This window comes from Poecile atricapillus, chromosome 1, assembly GCF_030490865.1.
Source record: "Poecile atricapillus isolate bPoeAtr1 chromosome 1, bPoeAtr1.hap1, whole genome shotgun sequence".
Taxonomy (NCBI): Eukaryota; Metazoa; Chordata; class Aves; order Passeriformes; family Paridae; genus Poecile; species Poecile atricapillus.
The window spans coordinates 97627055-97649473 of record NC_081249.1 but is presented as its reverse complement, the minus strand read 5'-3'; the positions used below and the strand labels follow the sequence as shown (position 1 = coordinate 97649473).

At 39.4% G+C, this 22419-nt stretch overlaps 1 protein-coding gene across 2 annotated transcripts in view; it reads left to right on the top strand.

The window, feature by feature from the left end:
* Positions 1-12363: 12363 nt before the first annotated feature.
* The window catches only part of CBLB (Cbl proto-oncogene B), a 126674-nt gene continuing 116618 nt past the window's right edge, over positions 12364-22419 (top strand). For both annotated transcript variants that reach the window (XM_058854805.1, XM_058854795.1), the window contains exons 1-2: positions 12364-12525; positions 13429-13587. In XM_058854805.1, coding sequence (XP_058710788.1) covers positions 12367-12525; positions 13429-13587 — 318 coding nt within the window. In that variant the 5' untranslated portion in view covers positions 12364-12366. The remainder of the gene's footprint in view (positions 12526-13428; positions 13588-22419) is intronic.

Sequence of the window (22419 nt, the reverse complement as noted above, 5' to 3'; positions counted from 1 at the left end):
CAGTTGGAACCAGGTAGGGACCATTTAAACTCTGTTTTCTATGGGATAAAATATTTTTGTCACCTTTGAAAATGAAGGATCAACAGAAGCCCAATATGGTGCATAACTTCCTTTTCTCTCTTATTTGCCCTTCCAAGCTTTCCAGTTACCAATATGCAAGGCAAAAGGAAGAGAACTCATGAATCTGTGTGGGCAGTAGGAGCTAATATTACAACTGAACCTGTGTTTGCTTTTCTGTGATATGTACAATGTCACTATCGCACTGTAAGCAAAGGCCTCTGGGGAGCTGAGAAGAAAAGGGCATAGAAATAAAAACTACAGTGACAGAAACAAAGGGCAGATTTTACTTCTATGCCTTTTTCAATACTTCAAAGTAGATTTAGATTTTTATTGAAGTTCTCTTCCAAACAGTTTAATTCTTATTGCTGTGTCTATCATCCATTATTTTGAAAAGGTTTTCTTTGATGGGAAATTATTTCCCTCTTGTCCTTGCATAGTCATGTAAAATAGGTTTTACTAAAATAATGAACAAGACAAACTAAGAATGCCAGTGATACTTTGAAAGTCTTAAGGTCTTCGTTAACTGTACAGTATAAAAGAAAATAAATTAAAAGTTTCTTCTCATATAAGAAAGTGAGATGGACTTTAAACAAGATATTTTCTGATCAGTGGAAAATTTAGGCATGATCCTATGACTAGCTGAAGTCATTATGGAGCAGACCGAGAAAATACAGGAATACACCACCTTCACAATAGGAGTAAGCTTCCTAACAAAAAAAATAAAAAATAAAATAAAAAAGTAAAACTCTGCGTAATGGTTATTTCCATTCTTACATGATTTTTATATTTGTGTAAAAAGGTTTACTCAGCTTTTGATGAGTAATGGTTCTGATTTCAAACATTGATTAACATCAATGGTTTGAAGTCCATAAGAGGGTTTTTCCAAATTTAATTTTAATGAGGAATATAGTCATGAGTTCTCATGCCAGTGTAACGTAGAACAAGGACACGCTATCAATGAGTTTTTATAGATCCATGGCTTTCATTCCATGGTTTATGACACTACGAGTCACTGTTGGTCTAGACTCGTTCCCACTTAGTTTCTTTTATTTTCCTCCCCCACTCACCCTTTTGTAATAACTATGACTGTCACGGCTATTTAAATAAGACCATTTCTTTCTGTTACATCAGAGGTACATGGAAAAGATGAAACTGACTCATTTGGCTGGATGGGTAAACTTCATGCCAAAAAGAGAAAAAACTCAGAGAAATTTGACCAGTTTTATTTTTAAGCAGTCTCCAGTGTCTACTTTAAAAGCAAAATCCATTGAGAACTACAACCAAGTTGCATTTAAGCAAGCTCATCTACGGAAGAAACTATGAAACCAAAAATATTCACTTTAACAGGACAAAGTTCTGCCTTTATGAATAAGATGTGAGAAGTTCCCTAAGTTTGCTTTTCTGGTCCTCTCTCACACACACATATATATTTACACACAGAGAGAGACCCCAAACAATTTTTCCACAATGTCATGCACATTTTGCAAACATACATTCTTACATTTATGCTGCTAAGCACCCTTGAAAAATTACCCTTTTTTTAGAAACACACTTGGATAAAGATGAAGCTTAAGCCTAGATAAGTGCATTAAAAATGAGAGAGTGAATACGACACTAAACAGAGAAATTAAGCACAACTGAAGACATAAATCCACAAAACCAAGTAAACTTGTCAATATAGAAGACAATCTGGAAAGACACATTTTACATTTTGGTTTAAGCCAAGACAGTCTCACTGATATCACTTTAATTTTAGAAGTCTGAAAAAGGCTCAATATACTTCAAAAATAAGACCACCATAAAAAAAAAAAAAAGCTTTGAGAACATGTAAAATTAAATATCTCAGACTACATGATGTTTAAATGCTTCATGCAATACAGTGAAACATTAGTCATAATTAATGCTAATGGTTTTCCTGTTGACTCTACAAGCTCGTTATTCTGAATTTAAAATATCACCAGCTGAGTGAAAACCAAATCTACCTAATGTTACTTGTCCTTCCTCAAGCCTGTAGGAAGATCACATAAAAGAACACTACTGTATTTTTCTACTATTTTTTGGGCTACTCTGACATTATGATTCCCAAGATTATGTTAAAATCACACTAAAATACAATAAAATTGCACAAGCAAGATCCAAACAAGGTTTCACATAACTGTGGATACACCTCTTCATAGAAGAGCTTTAACTGCAGCTAATTGATTAGATTCTAAATCATTGCCAAAATTATGACTAATTCTTATCCTGCTTCTTATTCATAAGCAGCTTATAGAGAGTATTTTAATATTTAAATTTTGGCTGGCAGGCCCAACTAGAAAAAACAAAAAAAACCCCAAGTCTCATGACATTTTTGTGTTCTACTCAGGAGAAGGAATTACAGTCAGTTATTCACAAAGAATATCAAAGTTTTTGAGCTCAAAACTCTCTTCCCAGGCACTGCTTCCACTTGATTGTATTCAGTCAAGTTTCACTATTTCAGCAAACAAGCATTCTTTCAAAGGAAGCTGCAACTTCTGCAATGCCAAGCAGAGCAGCCGCTCAAACTGAAAATGCAGAAAGCTTGAGTGAGCATCAACATACAGTATCTTGTAAGAGAAGTTGAACTGACTGACAGATAAGCTATACAAGTAATTTGGAATAGATCAAGTGCTACTTGCACAGGTAGTGAAGAACACACATTGCTTTCTTACAAAAATAAATATCTTCATAGACTAACACCTTAGGAAACACCATTTAGTTTTAACTGTGGTACCTACCAGGAAGAGTTCAGAAACTCTTCAAAGTGTGATAAACAAATGGATTTAATTTAAGCATCAAGTCTGAAGTCTTAACTCTTCCAAAATCATGAACACATGAGAGCCATTAAAGTAAAATACCAGGGTGATGTTTGCATATTGTCAGTGGAACCAAGGCATTTAACTACAGCCACAAGCCTGTATCTTTAAACAGATGTCAATCTCAACTTATTGCTTGCAGCATACTTTCTCTGATTGCTCTTTCTGATTATTTTACCTCATCTTTGATTCCTTTCCTCTATCTTCAGAGGTCATTGATACAACCGCACATGAAGATAACAGCCTTTTGCTGGTTCTGTCCTTACACAGTAACACAAGAAGACCTGAAATTGAACATATTTTCCATTTATATAATCACTACATTCTTTGAAGAATTTTGAAAAGTTTAATTTACTGTCCAAATTTCTGCCTTATTTCTGAATAGGTTATTTCTTCTGTATTTCTGCTTTTTGACTCCACCAGCTACACCCTTCATAGGTTTTGTGGCTCAGAAATCAGGTTAAATAGAGTTAAAATCCAACTGGCATATTTTAGCCAAGTGGAAAGAAAAAAATAAATATAGAAAGCCCATGAGTAAAAGGAAGTAACTTCACGAGAAAATATTTTCAGCTTTGACCAAAGGGGAAAAAAAACAGACATTGAGAGAGATGCACATTATGAATTTTTTCCTTTTAAAAAGTATTACACAGATTTAAAATATTTGAACTGGCATGCACTCTGTCACACACACCACAGTACCTACCATGCTCTGCTTTTTAAAAGTGTAGATTTACCTGTTTCTATAAAAGTCACAACCACCTATAATTTCAGTGCCTGTAATGTTACATAGATATTGTACACTGGCAGGAGATACTGCACTGGTAGAGGAAGAGACACTCCACTGAACTGTAGACTTTATTATGTCATGAGGCTGTGCAAGATTATGAAATTGGGTTGAGAAGCCTTGCGAGTGAGTTCTCTTTGAGCTTAAGAGTGGCAGGGTGTACCTTTATTCAGGGTCTACAAAGTGAATTACTCCTGCTATTTCACTGCTCTAGCTGACCACAGAGTTACGAAGAAGAAAGGCAGTGAGAATTCCCACACATCCCTAGAAGTTGCATTGAGACTGTACACAAACAGTGTGCGGACAGTCTTGCTGAGGCTCTGACAGAAGTCCAAAGCCAGTTTATATAGCATCAAAAAACTGAGGAGTTAATGAATCCATATTATTCTCTTTCAATCTGACAATATTAACAGATATAATAACAAATATTGAAAATAAACAGCCCAAGGCATGTACCTACAGAAAAAGTAAAGTGTTTGTTTAAAACAAACTTCAGAAAACCAGTCACGAGCAGAGCAAAGTATTCAAGGATTTTTGAATTAGCAGGCAACTCTGCACCTCAATGCACCTTCACATTCAGTAAATTTTCCAAAATTATCAAATATCTACTTTTATGAGATCAGCCTGCCTTTCCAAGGATTCATGAATAGACTCATTAATCAAATCACTACTTTTCTTTCAAAATTCTGGATGCATTGCCTATAGGTAAAAAGAAAACACATGCAAAAAAAATCTGAGACACAGGGCTTTCCTACTTCCTCCAAACTTTCTCTGTAAGTTTTGGATAAAACAGCCAAATATTTAACACTCAGTTTCTGGTATTCCTTTCTATCAGGACTGAGTGAAGCATTACACACTGTCCACACTGTTGACATATAAGAATGTTAACAATATTTCTTGTGAAAAATAGCATTTAGACTCTCTTCTCATAAAGAGAAAGGCACAAAAAAGGGCAAACTTGAAAATAAGGGGCAGTATAGGTATTGTTATCAACCCTGCCTTTTCTCTATGTAGAAAAACTGAAGAGAAATTTTCACTTAATATGGTGGATTGAGTACAAACCATGTACTGTACCTGGTGCCGAAATTATACAGCTGTTGAGAGATATAAGGCTTTAATCATAAATATTTCATTAAAAAGTAAGCACTGTGACACAGTCAGGCTAATTTGCACAAAAGCCCAATAAAACATATGAGCAGCATGGATTACTGGTAGGTATGTAGAAAAAATGTATTTGAGTGTTCATTGCCACTTCTGATGAAGTAAACAGTTTGAGAACAACTGAACTACATAAGAAGACATTTTTTGTTATCCCCTATAGTACTACACTATTTCAAGAAAAGCTGTAAAATACCAGACCCTTTTAAAAATCCAAGAATAACAGAAAGGAGAGAGGAAAATACTGGCATGACAGGCTTGTAAGCCAGTATAGCTGGTTTTGCATTTACCAGCAAGTGAATGGTAACTGAACAAAATAAAAACACAGGGAAATAAATCTTCAGAGCAAAAAAGCCAAAACCCACACTGAAATAAAATCACATTCCTAGTAATTAAAACTACTTTTGTGCAGCTTGATACAAGGGTCACAATGTTCTGCTGGACAACTGCTGACTGTCTAAACAATGGGGGCATCCATGTGGAACTGGATACATTGAAAAGTTGATAGGAAAATGAAAGAAATTCAGCAAAAGAAGTTAATTCAAGCTTCACTTCTTTATTAGTTTTACTTTGACCTCTCTATATTTCCTTGGACACAACATGCCGCAATCTGAAACTTAATGGAAACAAATGTAATACTCTCCCACCCAACAGAATTAACAGAATAAAGTCAAAGCACATTTCAATGTAGTGTTCACTGTTGTTCAAAATATGACTTCTTGATGAAATAAAATGAATATTTTCCAAAGGCAAAAGTCACTTATTGCTCTCCCCAGAAGTCTGATTCACTGGTTTTCAGTTTCCTCTTGGCGGGGGAAAAAAAAAAAAAAATCTTGTACTTTTATACAAGTACTTCTTGTACTTAAGATGAAATAGAAATAGTCACCAATTGTGTTCTGAAGAGTGAGCAACTGATGTAAAAATCTTATCAGCTAAGTCTGAGAATAACTGAATGCTCTGAAGCATGCAGCAAATAATCACAAATACCAAATGCAATTTGTGTTACAAAAGGTTAAAACAGTGACTTGCCTTACAAAATACATGGTTTACTTTTCAGTGTGGAAAAAATAAGTTATTTTAAATTAAGGTAAATAAGCAGAGGGAATAAAACCCCAACTTGTTTATTTTACCAGTCAAAGACAAAAGGTTCCTGTCATTGCTCACAAACAAAAAATCAGCAGAACTTGAGGCATACAGGAAACACAAGATACACCACAAATTTGCAGTCAAGGAGTCAAGCAGATTATAGTACAAAAAGTTGTCTTGTTTTAGAAGGATGAACAAGAATATTGGAAGTGACAACGAAAAAGAAGAAATTTAAGCAAACAAATCATTATGCTTAAGCTATGATTTCCTAGAACGGTATAATTCCCCTGTTTAAAATGCTATCTTACTCAACTGAAAACACGGTTTTCAAAAGGAAAAGTCTCTATGACAGTGTCTCATGTGACTATTTCAATTAAAGCTGCTAGCAATACAGTTCAAATCTCCACTAACTGAGCTTATTTCATCTTGCAGAAGTAGACACAGGCTTGTGTCCTGTCAAAGTGCAACTCCTAAAATGAAAAGTCTCTGTAAGTAATTTACAACTTCTTACCACAAGCTGAAAATCTTTTAAAAAGGGCAAAATTCCATTCAAAAGGCTATTTGAATGGAAAAGAACAAAACCTCCTAATTATCAAGTCAAACAAGAAAACCAAGTTGTACTTTGGCAAGACATCAAAAAGGATGTTGGAGTTAAAGATTGTTTTATCAGACCAAGATTGGCAGAACTAAAATCACGGTACTCAGAAGGAACAGAGGGATAATAAAATAAAAAATAGATATAGACATTGATTTTTTTATGCTATTGCACAGATGGAGCAAATTCAAGAGGTAGTACTAAAATGACAGGACTTAGTTAAAGCCTTTGCACCTGCTCTGGCAGATGGATGCAATTAATAACAGAAAAGAAACAGAAGAACATTCCCTGAGGGGTAGGTTGTTTTAAAATTAAGCTGACACACTTTTTTAATACAATATATTAAGGCAGAGATGTGTTTTGAAGTGGGCTGTCTAGTTTACAGTAAACTAACTCATTAGTGAGGTGTGTAAACAAACACAGGCCTGGCCCCACAATTAGTTTTCATACTCATTCTGCAAACAGAGAACACATTTTTTAATTACTCATAGGCAAATGGATGAGCTGTATTTTGCAAGGGAAACAATATCATAGTTAAGTAGATTTGCTCCTAGTGTAAAGGAAAGATTTAAAAACGTGAGCACAAGAGCCTCAGTCAGTTAAATTCTTGCCCTTTAAAGATTTCACTCCTCAAGAAGCCCAGTGAAAACAATTTCATTATTTTCAGCCCAACCAAAATTAAGATGAAAGATCTCCTATTACATTGTGTATATGTATGTATGTATATTTATATGCATACAAACTGGAACAATATCTGTCCAGTTACTGTAGCCACAATGACCCAGGCACACCATGAAGTGTGGTAGCAGATTATTAAGATACTGCTGAGTAGTTTTGGCCCATGTCAGCTGGTGTTTTCCCAAAGAAATCCCTGGGAGCTTCAGGGCCAGCACAGGTCAGGGATTGCTATTTGGGGGTGTAAGGAGGTGGTGACACTGGTGTCATTTCAGAAAAGATGGTGGTCACCACTCCTGTGCCAGCCTACCTGGCCTCAGGGCCCAAGAACAGTGCCTGGCTCGTTTTATTTACAGGTACAGATAGAGCTAAATTTAGCTTGTCTTTCCACATCAAGGATAAAAAGAGGGTTTAATTACTCAGCAGAGGGAACTAATACAGCAACACTGTATTACTCTCAGTCTGCTCAAGCAATGATGGATCTTTACAGCATACAGAAACTTGGAAAGGCAGTCTTTTTTTTTTCTTTCTTGCAGTAGTTCAATGGCAAAGTGGGTTAACTATTACACTATTCACATTTCATGTCTGAAAATAACATATTGTCACTTCCAGAAAGCAGAAACAAATTTTTTTAAAAGTAAGCTGGAGTAGTTGATGATTATGAAAAACAAAATATAAGTAAATAAAGGAAAAACAATAGTAGCCAAATTAGATCATAATCTGACAACAAACTGCCACTCTCATCACTAATTTTCTCTAATTACCCACTAAGGCAGGAAAAACATCTATTATTATTATTATACCAATTTAAATTATCAGTAAGAGAATACTGAGTGCCACAGGTGATTGGTTTCACTTTCTGTCTCTCAGTTTGCTACAATAAAACTCAGATTAGTACCTTGCAATCTATTTTAAAAATTACCCATGAATTTGGCTTGCAGCTTATAAACAATTTTTTTTTTTTTTTATCTACAGATCCTAGCATTCTTGAGGGCCCTATGAAATAATAACATGTAAGCATTTTGCATTTACTTCACTTTAATATTTTTAACAACTATTACGGGCGATTATGCAGTAATTTGATATGGGAAAAGAAGGGTAGCATAAGATATTGTATGTATCTAGAATGCGCTAGCCAAAACGTGTTTAAGCAAATAGTCCTGGAACTTAAGAGTTATCTGTTGTTATCTTTTCTCTTTTTTGGTTGTTTTGTTTGTTTAGGTTGTGGTGTGGGGGTTTCCTGTTTTCTGGTCTTGTTTGTTTGATCTTTTTACAGAACAGATAAAGGTAGGGCACCAAAATACCAGTAGGTTCCAGTGGCCCTTAAAGCTTCAGCTTCCCTGCTAAGAGGGACCAGCTGCATTTTGCTGGGGCACTGCACATGCTGAGAAGAGGATGACCTTGTCAGAGCTCAGCCATTAAACCACTGCCTGACCCTGCACCACAGAATGCTACCCACAAACAGCTGCCTTTTCATCACATTGTACATATTCAGTCAAAATACCAAGAGATAAATTTGAAAGTTTAAGGATGCTGGGATAGCCAGGATATTGTGTTACAATTAGCAAGAAATCACTTCACATTCAATTTTTGAAACAGATGACTTAAGCATTACAAGCATTGTTACCATATCCCTTAACTCAGCATATTATATATTAGCCTTATCTTATTTATGTTGCTATAAATAGAACCTACATCTGTCCTCTTCATTGTTCTTATGTTTCAGTGTATTTGGGTACAAAACCATTTGTACCACAGAAAAAAACACATAAATGATAAAAGCTCCCAAACCACAGGCATTGACTGAAGGCAGAAAATCAGTAATATTTTAATAGCTGGTGAAAAAAGAAAACCAAACCAAAACATCTTTCTTGCTTCTAATGCCTGTCAATTGCTCTTTGATGGAATGGAATTCATTCAAGAGCATCAACATAAAATTTCATTCATAAGGCTAATAACTCCAGATGAATGAGAATCACCAAGAAAGTAAAAAAAAAAAAAAACAACACCAAAAAACCTCCACAAAAACAAAACCCCCAAAAAACCCAAACCAGTTAAGAGATATGAAAAATACTACAGTATTAGTGTTAGTAACTGTTAGCTTAATCTTTTTTATCTGTTTTCTCCCTGCCAAGCAGCTGGGCTTTTCAAGAAGTCACATTTTGCTTTTCAGTAAAATGCTTAGACCTAGAATCCCTACTTTACAAAGGGACTTCAGGGAGTTCAATTCAAAGCTTCTTTTACACTGTCTTGATTCCTTCATCATATCCTGACTCTCAACCACCTTCAGTCCATAATTTTCACTACAGAATTTTACCAAATCCTGGGTAACATCCTAATATCATCATTACATGACTGATTAGTACTTGCTTAGGCTGAGGATCCGTCTCATGCAACATACAAATCTCAAAATCTGATGCCTCAGATTTACCATGATATATACTGTAGTGATTTCATAGTGACTGAATCACAGATCCAAACACTCATATTATTTTGTATAATAACAAGTAGAATAAACATTTAGTTGGAGAGCTCGTGAGTAAAAGAGATCTGTGGAGCCATTTTAATTGTATATACAAAATTTTTGGACCTTAGACACCAAATTTACATATGTACCTTACATGTAGCCCAAACAGAAAGACACTCTTTCCTAGAGATTTAAAGTACCTGACCTAGGTTTCTGCACTGGAACACCCCGTGGTGTCTCAGTGGATCTATACACGGGAAGTTAGCTTCTTAATTTAGCCTGGCAAGAGAGCCTGAAGCTGGGCAGTAGGAATTAACACAGTGCTGCTGGCCTGTATTACAATATTCCATTACCAATATTCCAGTGCCTTAAGTGACCACCCTTAATCTTTATGGACCTCACAGATCCAGCGGGCTAGCTAAGTCTTTATGTGCTAACTGCTAACAAGGCATGTCCTGAACTTCAAACACAGCAGCTGTTGGCTCCGCTCCTCTCAGCCTCACCTCTCAGCTGTCTTCTGTCAGCCTTGTCACACTGTGTGCTTGAAGCCACATCAGCAGTAATGTGCCTTCTTGTCCTTCCACAGCACAGCCCACAGAATCCTGACCCATCTTTAACAGCCTTGATGCTGAAGCCATAGGTATCTCTTCCACCTGCTCTCCCAGCTGGCTTGCTTCCAATGTACTCACATGACCTTCTGAGGACTGCAATTCCCAGAATATCTGTGCTTACTGTACAGCACAGGCAATGCGAGAACACTGCTTGAAAACCACTCAGTTTCCCCATGGAGCTGGCTACTCCCTTAACAACAGCACAGATGCAGAGGGATGCAGGGAACCAAGCTGCTGGCTCCTGCTGGCCTGCACTCGCATGAACTGCAAGACACCATGACTCAGCCCCAGACAGCTACCAAGAGCTCACAGATCACAGCTCTTGGCAGAGTGTGCGATATGAAGGGAATGACATAACAACAATGAAAACAAAACAATCCAGAGCAGGAACCAAAGACTTTACAAGTTCCGAAACAGCGTCAGCTCCTCTGCTTTTTTCACAACCAAATGACAGATAGCAACAGAGTGAGAAGTCACTACCAACTTAATCTTATGAAAGCCAAACTCCAAAGAAAAAAGGGATAGGGACATTTGCCAGAGAGAAGTTTTAAACCAACACAGTGAAGAGAGCAATTCACAGGGACTACAATAAAATGAGAACCTTCCAGCTTAAGGCAAGTAACTGGTAATTCATATTTAAAAGCTGTAGAGGAGCAACCTTTGAAGAAGACATTATTGATATGATTTTATTGTTTTGCGTGTTCAAAAGAATAACATGACACATTTTAAATCACCAGGAAGATACCTGCACTAAAAATACCTATAAATTACAACATTAATAAAAGCAACACTGAAATACTCTACGAGTTTTTCTACTGTTTTTTCCTGACTCCTATTTTATTAAAAGTCAAATCCAAGAAAAAGCAGGGGAAAAAAAAAAAAAAAAAACAAGAAAAAGAGGAAACCGTTAAAAAGAAAATCTTAGGAAAGAAAACTACTACGAAAACCACATTTGCAGATACTTTGTAAAGCCGAAGGTTAAAAATACTCCTCTAATACAATTTTTTCCTTAGAAAATAAAAACTTTGATACAAAGTGTTGCATTTTTGTTTTCTTTTATGACAGCTCACTAGAAGATTAACCCTTGTAAAGTGTAATTGCTCCCTGGACAATCTTCAAAAGGATCTGAAGTCAAATGTCTTGTACTCTATGCAGGTAAAGCCTCACTTTTTGCAGCGTTCAAGCGTAACAATCACTTGAGTTTTATTTATCATATCCCCAGGGGAAGTGCTCCTATCAAAATAATCGCATATAAAAGGGCTTTTTAAACTAGAAAGTGCCTACATTTTCCCTCACCCCCTTTCAGAGCCCTCCAGCCCATTCCCAGCATGGAAATATGGAAATCTCAGCACTTGCTTTACAGCAAAGCTTCCTCACTCTCAAAAACCCTCAAAAAACAAACAAAAAAAACCCAAACAAAAAAACCCCACCCAAACCCCCAAAACCATCCCCCCCCCCAAAAAAAAAACGAAACCCAAAAAAACAACCAAACAAAAAACCCAGAAACAAGAAAAGGAACCAGACAGAGAGAAAAAAAAGTTCTTGTTCTTTGTGGCAGCAGAAAACCCCCAGCAAACTCCCAAAAGCGCGAAGGGGAAGCGCAGAGGCAGCGCACTCAGAAGGCGGCAGGAGCTCTCAGCCGTGAGCACACTCTAAACGCTGCAGCAGGCAGGGGTCCCACAGCCTCCCCAGGGGAGAGAGAGACACGCTCCCACAGCCCCAGGAGACCCCACACACAGGGACAATGCCAGCGTCCCCACGAAGGCAACCGGCCCTCAGAGGCCTCAGGCTGTCCCTCAGCCGGCGGGACCAGGTGGGACCGGAGCCCCACCTCCCCCGGCCCGACCCCGGCCGGCTCTGCTACCGCTCCCACCCCTGCCGGCCGCTCCTTCCCGCCCCCTCCCCAGCCCGAGCCCGCTCCGGGCCGCTGTCCCGCCCCGTGCCCATACCCACGCCCATTTGCTGGATATCGCGTCAATCAAGCGAATCTGCCCTTGCCATTGGCTGTGGTGCGGCAGCTTTCCCGCCCCCGGGCAGAGGGCCGCGCTGGCGGCGCGGCGCGCAGGCGCGCACGGAGTGTTGTCCCGGGGGTGGGCATGTTCCGAGGAGAGGAGCGGCCGCCAGCGCGCCGCGGGGAGGGGGCGGGCGCGGCAGAAGGAGCGGGGCCGCCGCCGCCGGGGAGCCAGCCTCACTTCCTAGGAGTGCGGGGAGACCACAGCCTGCCGGGGGCTGCGAGCGGTGCCACAGACAGACCTGTGCGTGTGCATCTCTCTCTCTCTTCTCTCTCTGTCTCTTTTGCATGCGCCTCTAGGACTCTCCACACAAGCGCGCACATTCCCACCCACCCGCCGGGAGGGCTGGGGTACGGGAGGGGACACGGGCGGCGGGGCAGCAGCTCTCCGCGCTTCCCCGTGGGGCAGCGCTCGCTCGCCCGCCGCCAGCAGCAGCCGCACGGGGCAGAGTCCTGCGGGGCGGCCGGCGCGGAGCGGGACGGGCGCGGGCGGCGGGGCGGGATGCGCTCCGCTTGCCTCCCGCGGCACTGAAGCCACCGCGGCCGGAGGGAGGAGAGCCTCGTCCGGAGAGACGTTTCGCCTGCGCTCCTCTCCGCCGCGGGGGCTGAGGAGCCTCCCTGCGGCCGCCCGCTCCCGGCTCTCCCGGCGGCCGCTCTCGCCCTTGGCACACGGCCGCGCGGTGCCGGTCCGTGCGTATGCGTGCGCCGGCGGCCAGGTCCGTGTGCGTGCCGCTGCCCCCGCCTGCCCTGCGGGGTCCTGCCTGCTGCCCGCGCTGCCTTCCTCTGCTCCCGCTCTTGCCCCCGCTCCGCCGCGGCCTCTTTTGTTGTGCCGTGCCGGGCATGTGCCCGCGGCCGGCGGGCGCAGGGACGGGCAGGGGTGCGGCGCGGAGCCGGGCGCGGGTGCGTTCCCCCCTCCCGACTGTCGGTGTTGACAATAAATCCGAGATCGCTTCTGCCAATGTAAACCCGGGCCAGGTGGGTTTACGCTGTTTGTCGTGAAAAGTTAAGCTTGTTCCTAAACATGCTCTGATCTTGCCCTTTCCTGCCCGTGGAGAAGGAAGTGTTGCCTCGCAGGCTGCGGCGGGTTCTATGACAAGATGTTTTCGGAGCACCTTGTGAGCCTGTGTTTCTCTGTCGTTGCGGCCAGCTTGGCTCCCAGATGGCCAATTCCCTGAACGGCCGGAACCCGCGCAAGGGACGGATCCTGGGCTTCATCGATGCCATTCAGGATGCTGTGGGCCCCCCCAAGCAGGCAGCTGCCGACCGCAGGACTGTGGAGAAGACCTGGAAGCTTATGGACAAAGTGGTGGGTGTCTCTGTGCGTCCGTGTATACGCACAGTGAGGAATGGGGCTATTTAAATAGGTACACCGGGGCGAAGGGCTTCTTGCAGCTCTGAGTGCTGTGCTGCGTGTGCCTCGGGAAGTTAGGGGACTTATGTTTTAGGTTATTTAAGCATCATTTGTTTTTTGGGTTTTTTTTTTTTTTTGTTTTTCTGTTCCAGTGGCCTCTGGCTATGTTTTTTTAAATCTTGGTTTGTGGAAGGAAAACAAATGTGTGTGTTTGCCTTAGGCTATTGTTATTTTCAGATCCTTTAAAATGACTCAAAGTTGAAGAGCTGTCCTAACCAAAAGCTGCTTAACTTAGACTTGTAATCACATATTCTGTGTTTCATGTTGTATCACACTGTTAGTCTGCAAACAAGACCTCTGAAGTATTAAACTTCAGTTAAGCTAATTGTCCTGTGAGATATATTGGTGATGGCAGCATAGATGTGTTTGTGCTTTTAGGAATGTGCGTGGGTACTGGTGGATGTCACTCTTGTCAGTTTAGTAAACAGATTAGTATGGCATGCCTAACTTTTTGAGTATGTGTTCTGCATTTTAATGATTTATAAGTATGTCTACTATTAATTTTGAAACTAGAAATACACTATACTGAAACTCATTTTTCAGGAAGTGGGGGGATAGACGGTAGCTTTTTAACTCTTATGCTTTCCCTCACCACCCTGATACATTTTGTTTAGTATTCTTTGAAATGACAGCTTGTATAATGATAGATTATCAAGGAGAGTGTCTTACCAGTGATAGGAAGAATTTGATTGTAACATGGCTTGCTGTTCAGGAGATGCAGGCACTCTGCTTTGCACATGGGGTGATACTTAAAAGCTTCCTCTTGGAACTGCTGAGCAGTGAGGATTACAACCTGTTGGCCTTGGGTCTGTATGGCAGTATAGTTACTAATTTTTAACTCTGTGATTCTCTGTGATTTAGTGCAACTCTTTGCAGTCCGTGTGGCTCTTGTGAAATAAGATGTTCAACATTTCTTAGTGTTCATAATTAGTTATACTGGCAGGGTAGTGACTATTTCATGTAATGTGCCTTTACAAGTGTTAAACTGTTTTTGAAATCTTTGTAGGCTCTTTTTTGATGCTCCAAGAATAGTATCTGTATTTCCACTGTGTTTTCTGATAGCAATTATAAACTGAAACCCCAGCTTTAATAAAAATGGGTATTATCACAAAGACTGTTGACATTTTTCCCCTCAATGGTCAGGATGCTGTTAGCAGTGAATTCTCTTGTGCTAAGAACTGCAAGTATAAATACTCAAAAGTAGGTACTCTTCTTCAGTAGGAGGAAGTTTTCAGCTTGGAAACTAGGAATCTGGTTTGTTGTTGAAACCACGTGGGGAATGCAGAGCTCTGATTTCCCTGTGTCAGGCCTTTTACAGATCTATATAGTAAGATTATACCCTGATTTGTTTGTATAATCACAGTTATCAGAAAGTCTTTATCCCACTGCTTAGGCTTCTGGATTGCTTTTACTCATCCAATACAGGAAACTGTATTTGTCACAGCCCATCAGAACAGCCAGGAAGGCCTGTTTGGTAGAAGTCACTGGAAAGGCTGGACATTGTGCTGTGCTGCCTTTTTAATTTTACTGGATAAGTGTCCTCAATTTGGGTCTTTAATGTATCCTCTTTAAGCTGCTCTCAGTTAATCAAATTTTATTTCCAAATTGTATTAAAGTATACCAGACAGGATGATGTCATAGTGTGAGAATGCTCTAGCTTGTTGGTTGAGTTTTTAGCATTTGGTACTTGTAGTGAAAGGATGTGTTTGAGCAAATTTAATATGCTGGCAAACAAATTTAAATCTCATAGTCTTGTGTGGCAGCAGGCACAGGAAGGTCATTTTTTCCTCTGCCTAGATCAAACCCAGGGATTAAAATCAGAAATAGAAACCTGCTCGATCAACTGTTGTTTTAAATCCCATTTCTGGAGTGTGTCCTATGACTGATTTCTGTGGTGGGTCAGGGATCAAATTAATACCTATTGAAGGCAGTAGCTCTGCCAAGTCACTGGGGTGCTACCCATGGTAAGGTTGTGGCTTGGAGGCCTATTTTACTTGTTGTAATAACAGTTATTATGCTTGTTTATTCTTTAACTACAGTAGTTGTGATAACCATCTTATTACTGTAGTAAGGTAGCTGAAGTTTTCCTGCATTCTGATGATGTTAAGAAAACGAATAATGGAAACAAAGCAAAGCTTTTATCTTGACCAAACACTGAAAAAAGAGCAGCCTTAAAAACTAGTGGTAGAGCTCAATAATTTCTAGTTTGCATTTTTATCTTTTTTAAAATTGCCATCTTCAACCTTTCCTTCGTTTCTTTCTGTAATTTTGTCCTCTAGCATATGAGATTTTCTGTATGAGTTACTTGTTTGCAAGGAGGGATTAACCAATATTACAAACATTCCTACCCTATAAGAACTGTACTATGAGGGTAGTTTTGTGGTGTGCAAAAATTCTGTCTACCTAGGCACTATGCAAACTCCTTTGTGTAGAATTGGTTGTCGTGCTTTCAAATTGTTCAGATTTCATGATAAGATCAGTGTTCCATGGGCTGATACTTTAGGTTGGAATAGGCAGAATATTGCAGTTCTGTTTGAGTACTTTCTTTTTAAACTTCTATTATCAGTCTGAAAACAAGAATGGATTTTGAAAAAGAGTTCTTTAGCAGGACAGAATGTTGGTGTAGTTCTCCTGCTTAGATCCTTGTTTGTAAAAGTTGCCATAAGCAACATTCTTGCAGGGAATTAAAAAAAAAAAAATCTGCATGTAGATAATCAATGAAGGTAAATTGCTATCTGTCTATATATCTTTCCTTTTTATACTTCATGTACTGGGATCTATACTTTTTGTGGTCTATTGATATGCCTTATGTGAATTTACAGTATTAACTGCATTATTAAAGGGAAAACAAGTGTTAGCATCAATCAGGTTTCTCTACTGCTTTTCTCATGGGTTCTTATCATTAAGAAACAAAAATATTTCAATTCCTGTGCAGTGCAAAAGATAATATTTCTTTCATGGTTTAGAAGGCTAGCCTTGCTTTTTACTGCTTGCATTGTATAAGAAAGTTGACCATATATCTCTGGACTTGTAGGAAGCAAATTACTGTTTTTAAAACACGATCTATATTTTAGAAAGTTTGTATCCTGTAAATAAATGAAAAATAAATATTGTTAACAAATAACTCAGGTCTTCCTTTAAACTGTGTATAAGATACATGAGGTATTTTTTCTGTGATTATAAACCTAAGGACTTTTAAAACCTAGACCTTAGGCATGTATTACCATTAGAGAATAATGGTATGTTGAGACCAACTTTGGGAGAGAGTTACTGCTATGTAAACATTGGAGTAGTTAGGTCTGTTTACTGCTTGGGCTATTTTGACTTGTCAGTACTATTTTTTTACACTTCACTCGTGTGGGATTCAAGCTGATAAAATCGTGACACATTATGAATGGGGTTTTCTAAAGTAGGTGTATTTCATCAACTTGTAATCACTTGTCATTCCTCCTATTCATTGGGCCTGAAAATAATGAAATTTTCTGCTATGAAGATTAACAACATTGCCTAAACTATTTGGTGCACTGTCATGGCCCACCAGTTGTTTGACTGTATAAATGCAGATGGAATTGATTTGCTATTTAGGAATTATTTAAGAGCAAAGTAGAGTGCTTCTCCAAAGCTCATACTGTCAACTTGGCGAGTAAAAGCTGTGTTACCTCTGCAGTTTAGTATTGTGGTTTCAAGTTAACATCTGTCAGCATCTGAGTATACAGAGCATGGTAGTTGAAACTAGGTGTGTGTTGGTTATCCTTTGCAAAACTTTGTGTAATTGATTCTATGGTCAAAGTTGGTAGGAAATCTTACATCATGTGTATGCTGGTTATGGAAAAAGAATACAAAATTAAACATGGAAACAGAAGCTTCTCTCTTTCTAATTGGAAGAAGGTAAAATTACCCTCCAAAGTCAACTGTCCTTGTGTCTGTGGTATCAGGAGTCTTAGTGTTTATTCTTCCGCTATGGAAACATACAGTTGCAGTGTGGTTGAACAAACACTTTCTGTATTCTCAGTCAAAAAGATAGGTGTTTGGGTCACTTCTACTTATATTCTGACAAGAACTTTTTTCCCTATGGAAAATGAAATGCATTGCAGTTCAGGTGACTTCAGGCAACAAGAAATCTCTGTCAAAGAACCATAATGTTCAAACTTCGACTATTTTCCTTATTGTCCCCTCCTGATTAAGGTTTTCAGAATTTATGGTTGGTTGCATTGGATGTTGAGGATTGCTAGAGAGTTGTTATGGTATCTTAACAGCAGGTCTACCTTTATACTGTTTGTGCTATGTCAAGGTGTTTTATAGTTCTTTAGCTATTTTGTGCAGTGTGGCAGAAGAAGCAGCTTTGTTCAGTGAGGCAGTTTGGAAGTGTAGTTTTGGAAGTGTGTGAGCACTGATGCTCCAGTTGTTCTGACCCATTCACTGAGGCTGAAAACAGTCTTTAGCGGATGTCCTACTCATTAGATACTTACTCTGTTTTAGCTGAGTTACTTTCCTTGTATTGTCTTTTTGACTAGCCTTAGGTGTTTAAACAGATTGTGTTAAGACTGCTGTACTTTGTTTTAACAAGAGTCCTTTTGTCAAGTGAGTCAAAGGCCTTCAAATTTGCTTTAAAGAGTGACTAGAAGATAGTTTTTAGCAAGAAATTAATTGTCTGTATACAATAGGCCTCCATTACTCTCATCTCCGATGATGCTATGAAATAATGCCTTATAATTTAAGTCAAATATCTTCAAAAGTGTTATGAGTAGTGGCATTTATTTTGGTTAGGGGTGGCCAAGGAGAAGGGGTTAATTTTTTTTCTTCAAAGAAACTAGAGGTAACTTGTCTGGAAGTTCTGGAGTTAACTGTTTCAAAATCATTTTCTGGTAGATCAAGGTAATGCCTCAGTTTTCACAGAATTGCACTCTTATTGTTTCTGTGATTCTGGATTAAGTACTTGGATTTTCCCTGAGTGTGAGCTAGTGAAAGGAGCTTAATTTTTTCTCAGTTTGCCTCAGTAAGAGAGATATTTTTTGACAAACTTGCTTGCTGCTTTTCATTTTTCACCACTGAGTGCTTGCTAAATATATACATGTTTACTTCCAGTCATAACAATACAAAAATCACACAGAGATATGATTCATGTCCGTTCCTAATGTGTTGGTGAGAGTTGCCTTGTAAAGTGCAATATAGAACTTTTTATTTTAGGGGTGTTGGGGTTTTTTTGTGTTTATTTGTTTTGAGTTCTGTTTTCTTTTGAAGAAAGGTCTTGGCAAATCTTTTGCGTCAGCAGGTGTCATTTCTTACTGCTTACTTTTAATTGTGAACTGCTGTGGTATGTGTCAGGACATCCTGACTGGAAACCATATGGTTTACCAACCATCTCCTTACAGACTTACTTCCTTTGAAGCCTTGTGTACTCTGTAAAGTGAAGGAAACCTTATACTACTTCAGTGGATCACTGATTTGAACGTAATATTAGTATTTTTTTCAATTATAATGCATAAAACTAATGAAGGTGTTGAAGAATTTTTGTATGGTTTTCTTGAAACATTGTTCTGAAATTGAATGTTCTGGTAATGTGCTGTTATTTATCTCTCCAAATTTAGCAGAAAGTGAGTCTTTGTAAGCTATCTTGTATACAATGATGTGAAAATGAAGAAAACTTTCTAGAACTTCCGAAAGAGAAAATAGTTCTTCCTTGTAATGGGATATTCTTTTTGTATTAGCTGAATGGGCTGACTGTTGAAAATACAGCAACCAGCATGAGCAAATTGCTTTTTCTTGTTTTAATATTTTAATGGTATTTCTGACATATATGAAATCACTTCTGTTCTGCTTGTTGGCACGTCTGATTGAAAAGGTAGACTTCAGAAAGATAATTAATTCTTTGTTCATGAGATTTAAGTTAGGGTAAATAAGTAATTCAGAATGATTGCAGCCTTTTCTGCTTGTGGTCTGCTCTCATTGCTGACTTTTCTCTAAATAAACATTTTGATCTTTCAGATTTTTTTTTCCCTTGTGATTTTACTTCAGAGAGTTGTAAGGCCTGATCAGTGATAGATTTGTGTCACCTGTAGTTGGTCTTGTGAAGAATGTCAGTTTGGTTTCAAGTTTTCACTAAACCAGAAATCACAGTGAACTCAAAGTTCAGAGGTAAAAAATCTGGTTTTCATAAAGATTTTCACTTCTGTATTTGGGATTCCAGTTCTTAATTTTCTACTAAAAGAAATTCATGTATGTCTCATCATCTATGGATGATTTTCAGGTCTAGCTACACATGTTAGATTCTTTGTCTGTGTTTCTGACATCTCCTTAGAGAATTCTGTCAGGCTAACTTCAGTGCTTTTCTGATCTTGAAAGAATGCTATCATAGCCAATCTTTATTCTTTGAGAACCCTACCTTAGACATCTCCTAACCCTCAACTGGGACCCTGTTGTCCCTTTTTTTTTATCCTGATGACCTTATCTTTATCACATAAAACATAAACAAGTTATTCACAGTTTCAAAGCTCTTGCAGTTGTAGATTGCAGTTTCAGAGTTCATTACTGGTTAAGAGATGATCAAATATGCTTTACTTTTTTTTGTTTCCTTCCAGCTTGTTCTCAGCTTCCTTTATAAGCCATTAAATTATTTTTGAGAGCTTGCAGTGGAACTTCGCAGTTTATGTCTAGAAATACCAAACTTCTGGTGTTGAGTCTCTGAACCACTCTTCAGCATGTTGAGCAGCTCATGTGTTCATATTTGCCTGCTTCTGTTTGTTTTTATTCCTACTGAGATGTAAATTTCCCTGGGATAAGGACTGTCCTACAACACATCAGAAGGCTTCCTGATGTATTACTTGGTCAAAAAGTTGAAAGAATAATAGAAATTACTAAAATAACAATCAGTGAAATGAGGAGAGCTATTGCTAATGTCATGTTTTAAATACTGTTTTGAATGGTGGTAGACTTTTTAAAAACTTAGTGCTTGACTTTTGTCCACTCTATCACCACTTTTCTAACTATGACCTTCTGTTACCTCAGTCTAATTGCCTGGTTGTGTTCCTGCACTGTATGTTTCAGACACAAAATGTTACCTGTTTGCTGTTTGGAGTGCATGAAGGTCTGTTAGTGGCAGCAATCTTTAGGCAGTGAATTTCTTAATGGTGTAGATGTAGAAATTACAAGAGAGGTCAGCAATAGCGATAAAGTTTTGAGTTTAAAGAGGTGAGTGTTAGAGGATACAGGTTTGTTCCCTACTCACCCAGAAAAGCTCAAGGATGTACTTTTTTCAAGCTGATAGATTAGTAGGAATAGGAATCTACTTTCAGCAGTATTAAGATGTTTTTATAACCTCATTAGTTACTTCAAAAGAATGTCAAAGTCACTAATATATAATGTGGCAATCTCCAAATGATGCTTATAAAACATTTATACCACATGGTCTTAATTTTTTTATAAGTATTTGCATATGTACAGCTGCACACACATCTAGAAAGTGCCTCTATGCAATGTTTTAGCTGAGCCTGAATAGCTCAGTGCAACAGCAGTCAAAAACTACCTGTTAGTTTTAGTCTCTTTTCTTTCTAGAACAGAAAATTACAGAACAAACTATCAGAAAATCTAGATAGCCGGGAGACAATTCTAACCTTTTTACATTAAGGATGTGTAGGAAACAAAGAGTACCTTTCAATTCCAGTAACAATTCCAGTAGAGCTGGATTCAAATAAAGGTATTCTATTAGTCTGAACTTACTGAGTAATATATATTCAATTAATATTTGTGCCATTTGGGATCACAATGATTCCAAGTCCATTGAGATGTTTTCTTCTATTTGGTTTAAGTGGCAGAGTTTTAGTAGTGAGGGGAACTACAGGGGTAGTTTTGCTGAGTTACTGCCAGAAGCTTCTCCCTGTCCAACAGGCCAGCTGGCTCCAAGCTGGACCTGCTGCTGGCCAGGGCTGATCCCATCAGCCACAGTGATGCCCCATGTCTGAAAGGAAGGGGGAGAAAAGCTACTGTGCAGAAGCAAATTGCAGCCAAGGAAGAGGGAAGTGTGCATGTGTGAGAGAAAGAACTCTGCAGCCATGCAGCTCAGTGAAAGAGGGGGATGTGTTCTGGGTGCTGGAGCAGAATGCCCCTGTGGCCCACGGTGAAGACCGTGCAGGTCCACAGTGGAGCTGGCTTTCACTGTAAGCCATGGAGGACCCCACGCCAGAGCAGGCTGAGGCTTGAAGGAGGCTGTGACACCTTAACGTGTCTAGTGTGTGCTAGAACAGGCTCCTGGCAGGATCTGTGGTCCCATGGAGATGGGAGCCCACACTGGAGCAGGTTTCCTGGCAGGACTTGTGACCCTGCAGAGGACCCATGCTGGAGCAGTCTGTTCCTGAAGGGCTGCACCCTGTGGAGGGAATATGTTCTAGAGGAGTTCATGAAGAACCGTGGTCTGTGAGAAAGACTCATGTTGGGGAAGTTCAAAGACAGCTGTCTCCTGTGGAGGGACCCCTGTCTGGAGCAAGGGAAGAGTGTGAGGAGTTCTCCCACTGTGGAGGGAGCATGGCAGACAAGGTGTGATGAACTGACCACAGCCCCCATTCACCATCCCCCTGTGCTGCTGCGAGGGAGGAGGTAGAGTGGAAAATAAAGTTAGGCACAGGAAGGAGGGAGTGGTGGGTGTAATGTGTTTTCAAGGTTTGGTTTTATTTTCTTGTTACCCTACTCTGATTTGATTGGTAATTAAATGAATTAAGTTCTCCAAGTCGAGGC